This window comes from Jaculus jaculus, chromosome 12 (assembly GCF_020740685.1).
Source record: "Jaculus jaculus isolate mJacJac1 chromosome 12, mJacJac1.mat.Y.cur, whole genome shotgun sequence".
In the NCBI taxonomy this organism is placed as follows: domain Eukaryota; kingdom Metazoa; phylum Chordata; class Mammalia; order Rodentia; family Dipodidae; genus Jaculus; species Jaculus jaculus.
In genome coordinates this window covers 68,898,321-68,903,975 of record NC_059113.1, presented here as the reverse complement: position 1 = coordinate 68,903,975, position 5,655 = coordinate 68,898,321, and the positions used below count along the sequence as shown (strand labels likewise).

Genomic DNA, 5,655 nt, shown 5'->3' with positions numbered 1-5,655 from the left:
AAACCAGATGCACAAGGTGGCATATACATCTGGAGTTTGTTTACGGTGGTGGAAGGCCCTGACACACCCATTCTCCCTCCCTCTTTCTCTATCTGCCTCTTTCTCTCACTAAAATAAATTACAAATAAAATTTTAAAAATTTCTAAGTGATTTCCATGATAATTTTTTTTTGGGGGGGGGTTTCGAGGTAGGGTCTCACTCTAGCTGAGGCTGACCTGGAATTCAGTATGTAGTCTCAGAGTGGCCTTGAACTCATGGTGATTCTTCTACCTCTGCAACCCAAGTGCTTGGATTAAAGGCATGTGCCACCATGCCCTGCTTAAATGTACATATTTTAAATGAAGCAAATAAATGAAAAAGACTAGCTATGAGTCATCCTCACTGGGTAAGAACAGAAGCTATGTAAAAGAGGGAAGTCGTATACTTCTCTAAATATTTTTGTCTTTACTGAGGTAATGGTTAAGTATCTTACTATTACATATTTTTTCTCATTAGCAAATTTTGAAAATAACGCTTCTTCTTTCTTATGAAATGAGATTAGATGCTGCTATTAAAATCAGCTCTTAGCAGACATTGGAAGAAACAGTATAGCTTTCTGTCCAGGGCCTGTTTTGGATCCAAGTTTATACTGCCCCGTTCGTTTCAGTGCCACATACCAACTGGAGTATTTTCTTGACCGGTAAGTGTTGTAGTTATTAGATTCTAATCGTTCAAAAAAGAAACACTCTTCTGTAACATATTTCTGAAAAATAAAGAAAAAAATTACTATTATATTTTTCATATTAAATATTTATGACTCTAAAATGTCTATTTTATTTAATTAGCCACAGTGGCCTTGGTTCAGCAAGATAATCATATGAATAAGACTCAATGTTTGAATTAGATGTCCCCCATAAATTCGTGTTCTGAATGCTTGGTCCCCCGATGGTAGAAGGTGGCCTTGCTGGAGGAGGTGTACCAAAGGGATATTAGCCCTAGTTTACCAGTATTAGTTCAGCTCACTCTCTTTTTTTAAATTTTTTGTTTGTTTTTACTTATTTAGTTGAGAACAATACAGAGAGAAAGGCAGATAGAGAGAGAGGAATGGGCGCACCAGGGCCTCCAGCTACTGCAAATGTGCTCCAGATGCATGGCCCCCCTTGTGCATCTGGCTAACTTGCATCCTGGGGAATCAAGCCTCTAACTGGGGTCCTTAGTCTTCACAGGGAAGCACTTAACTGCTAAATCATCTCTCCGTTCCCTCACTTAAAAAAAAATTATTTATTTATTTGAGAGAGAGAGAGAATAGGCATGCCAGGGCCTTTAGCCACTACAAACAAACTCCAGGTCCATGTGCCACTCTGTGCATCTAGCTTTACAAGAGTACTGGGAAATTGAACTCAGGTCCTTAGGCTTTACATGCAAGCCCCTTAACCACTGAGTCACCTCTCCAGTCTATGCCCATTTTCTTGCTGCTGTTTCCAACAGCCTCTTCGTGCCATCCTATCCCCTAACATCATGGAATGTCCCCTCTAGACTATAAGACAAAAATCCTATAAGCTGCTTCTAGTCAGGTGCTTTATCCCAGTAATGAGAAGGTAACTATATCACTCAATAAGCCAAAGCATGGCATAGTTCTGCAGAACAGTACAATCTAAGTATTCAAGGGCCCCCACAAGAGGCACCTTAACACAAGTGTTATACAAAAGGAAACCCAAAGCATGGCTTTTTGTAAGTGTACTGAGTTGGTGCATACCCCTCCCACTCATGAGGGAGTTAACAGCTAGGTACTAGTACTTACATATTTTTCACAGGGTTCCAGTGAAGCAGTGCTAAGAGGGCAACCCACATTAATGATCCCACAAAAAGGAAGATCAGCCTGGGGAAATGGCTCAGTGGATGAAGTGCTTACCACACACAAATGAGGACATGACTGTAGGTCCTTAATAGCCACCCCAAGACTACATAGTGAATTCCAGGTCATCCTGGGCTAGAGAGAGAGACTATCTCAAAAAACAAAAACAAAAAAAAAAATTTTTAAATAAAATGCCTGGAGCTTGGCATGGTGGCATACACATTTAATCCCAGTATTTGGGAGGCAAAGGTAGGATAGGAGGGTCACCATGAATTCAAGGCCAGAGTGAGACTACATAGTGAATTCCAGGTCAGCCTGGCCTAGAGTGAGATCCTACCTTGGAAAACCAAAAGGAAAAAACAGCCTGGAGCTGAGGTATGCATGTGCAGTCCCAGTGCTAGAGAAGCAGAAACACAAAAATCTGTAGGGCTTTCTGGCTAGTCTATCCAAGCTGGTGCACTCTTAGTTTAGTGTTGAGACCCTGTCTCTAAAAATTAAAGTGGATTGTGATTGAAGAGGATATCCAATGTCAAGCTCTGGCCTCAAATGCATATGTACTAACACACCAATATACAAGCACATCACACATATGCAAGGAAAAAAATAAGGAGGAAATGGGGCTGGAAAGATTGCTCAAGGACTAAAGACACTTGCTTACACAGCCTCCTGGCCTCAGTTCAATTCCCAAGCTACCCATTGTAAAGCCAGATGCAAAAAATGGCACAAGTGTCTGGCATTTGTGCAGCCAGAGAACTAGCATGCACACATACACACACACACACACACACACACACACACACACACACTTTTTTTAAAAAAAGGAAAGAGGGCTGAAGAGATGGCTTAGCAGTTAAGTGCTTGCCTGTGAAGCCTGAGGACCCCAGTTCGAGGCTCAATTCCCCAGGACCCATGTTAGCCAGATGCACAAGAGGGCTCTTGCGTCTGGAGTTCATTTGCAGTGGCTGGAGGCCCTGGCACGCCCATTCTCTCTCTTTCTGCTTCTTTCTCTATCGCTCTCCGATAAATAAATTCAAAAAGATATTTTTTTAAAAAAAATAGTACTTGGGGGTTGGAGAGATGGCTTAACAGTTAAGGTACTTGCCTGTGAAGCCTAAGGAGCCAAGTTTGATTTCCCAGTACCCACGTAAGCCAAATGCACAAAGTGGCACATGTGTCAAGTTTATTTGCAGTGTCTAGCAGCCCTGGCATACTCATTCTATCTGCCTCCCTTTCTCTCTCTCTCTTTCCCCCTTCTCTCAAATAAATAAAATATTTTTTTGAATACTTAAAACTTTTCCCTAGGTTTTTTTTGGTTGTTGTTCCTGATATGGCAAACTGTCCCAAATGTTGAGAAAAACATAAATCAATAAGCAAAACAAGGGCAGACTGGCATGACAACACAGGTGAAAATATAGGAGTTAGGCCACAAGTAATGTGTTTCTGCCATCTGGGGTGGGGTGGGGTGGGTTACAATCTGAAACCTGAAATCTGCTTCTAGAGAAGAGAATCTACTAGTTGATTTACTTAGCAGATGCTACTTGAATATTTTAAAATTAAACTGGCTGGTGTGAAATGTGTATTGTTGAGCTAGGGTTTCAGAGGAAGCCCACAATGGAGCTAAGAGAAGTGTGCATTGCTCAGGACCCACTGTGATATGCAGTCATGTCTGCCAACACAACTACATGTGATTAAAATGAAACTTGTACACCTAGGGTAATGTAAATATCACAAACCCAATACCTTCTCTTGCTTTGCTATGGTTTAAGAACATTCTCAGGGATTCCCTGTAGGGCAATGAAGAGGTGTTAGAAAAATTAAGGGAGTGGGAAAGCAGGAGATAATTTGGAAAAGAGTTACATAGTTCTCCTAGGACCCCAGTTAGGTTTTAGCAAATGCAAGAATGACCCTTCCTTGTTCTTATTTCTCTCTTACACATTCCCTTCTAATATGAGGCCATTTGCCATGCTGTGACACAGCCAATGGGACTGCCACCAAAGGTCAAATGGGTGGGCCACGGATCTTGGACTTCAGCCTCTAGAACTGTAAACCTCTCTTCTTACAAAGTACCTGCTTTTTCATGATAACAACAGAAAATAAACGAATATTACTTCTTGTGTGAACTGAAATTTGTATACACTTATTTTCAGTAAAGGCAATTAAGGAGCGTCCTCTTTCCCTACCTGAGGTCTAAGAAAATGAGTAAGGGTGGAAGGGAAATAAGGCCACAATAATTATAAAGATGATGTAAGCATTCATCATAGGTCCATTCCCCGGACGTAAACTCATCTGTCATTAGCCCATTTTTTGGATTCTATTACTTTCTTGGGTAGCACACCTTGCTAGTTGGCATACCCTACAATGCTTGGCTTCTGGGATGTGTACCATGCCAGTCATGTGTGCCTTTTAAAGCCAGTTCTTAATATTTCAGAGGAAAAAAAAATGACACCAGGGAGTAAGTGAATACACCACATAACCTAAAGTGTTTCTCTTTCTCACAGAGGTTGCTTACACTCTGAAGGAAGGAAAGCTTGGCTCTGTGCTGACTAGACAGTCATGGAAATTTACTGAGTAACTGTTTTGTACTTGACAACAAAACTATTTTTCTAAATGTTTAATGGGAACAACATTTAGTTCCCAAAATAATTAGACATCTAGTTGGGTGTGGTGGCGCATGTCTTTAATAGCACTTGGGAGGAAGAAGTAAAAGAATGGTCGTGAGTTCAAGGCCACCATGAGACTACACAGTAAATTTCAGGTCAGCCTGGACTAGAGTGAAACCCTACCTCAAAAAACCAAATCATACATCTAACAGTGAACACAACATAAATGGAATTTTCAATTCTCCCCAGATTTTTAAAATTTTAAAATTATCTTCCGTATCCCAACTGAAACCTGGTACTGGAAAGATGGCTCACTGGGTAACACTTGTCATGCAAGCCTGAGGATCAATTCAGACCCCAAACACATAAATGGGAGGTGGAAGCAGGGGATCACCAGGGCAAGTGAGCTAACTAGACTAGCCCAATCAGTGAGCTCTGGGTTCAGTGAAAGACCCTGTCCCAGTAAATAAAGTGGTAATAACAGAAGACACCCACTGTTATGCAACACACACACACACACACACACACACACACACACACACACACATCAAAGTAAATGGAGGGGAATAGATTTTCTGTTTAAAAAAATTTTCAAGTGACTTATTTAGATGATCCTCCCTTGGGGAGCAGCAGTAAACCCCCACTGCTCCATCACTGAAGTGTGAAGTGAAGGGTCCTATGGTAACACAAGCATAGACTGAGTGTACAAGTGAAGACATTCAGTCAAGTGAAGAAGTCTTTACCTCTGTGGCCCTCCTCCCAAATTCCCATAACCCCTATCTAGCCATGATGAAAACATCAGGAAAACCCAAACTTCAGGACATTCTAAACATCAGACTAGTACTCTTCAAACTGCCAAAGTAATGAAAAACAAATTAAGTCTCATAAATTGTCACCATCTAGAGGATCACATCCAGCTGTGATTACCAAAGCTGGATCCTGGACGGGATCATTAGGGAAGAACTAAATTGATATGTATGGAGTATGTACTTCATTAATTTTTTGGGAAGATGACTTAATTTGATTTTTTGGTCTCTTTGCCACTGCAGGTCAGCCAGCTTCCTGATTCTCCCAGCTCTGCCTCTCATTGTCTTCTACCATATCCAGATTTATGTGAGTTTCTGGGATCCAAACTGGTCAGCAGGCCTGCAGAGAAAGTGCCTTTAACAAGCACTGACCCATCTCCCCAAACCAAGTGTAGACTTCAGCCAATAGGACTAT

At 41.3% G+C, this 5,655-nt stretch overlaps 1 protein-coding gene across 1 annotated transcript in view; it reads right to left on the bottom strand.

The window, feature by feature from the left end:
• Nucleotides 1–249: 249 nt before the first annotated feature.
• The window catches only part of Fgf2 (fibroblast growth factor 2), an 84,975-nt gene continuing 79,569 nt past the window's right edge, over nt 250–5,655 (bottom strand). Inside the window, exon 3 of the mRNA XM_004667004.2 lies at nt 250–742. Coding sequence (XP_004667061.2) covers nt 557–742 — 186 coding nt within the window. The 3' untranslated portion in view covers nt 250–556. The remainder of the gene's footprint in view (nt 743–5,655) is intronic.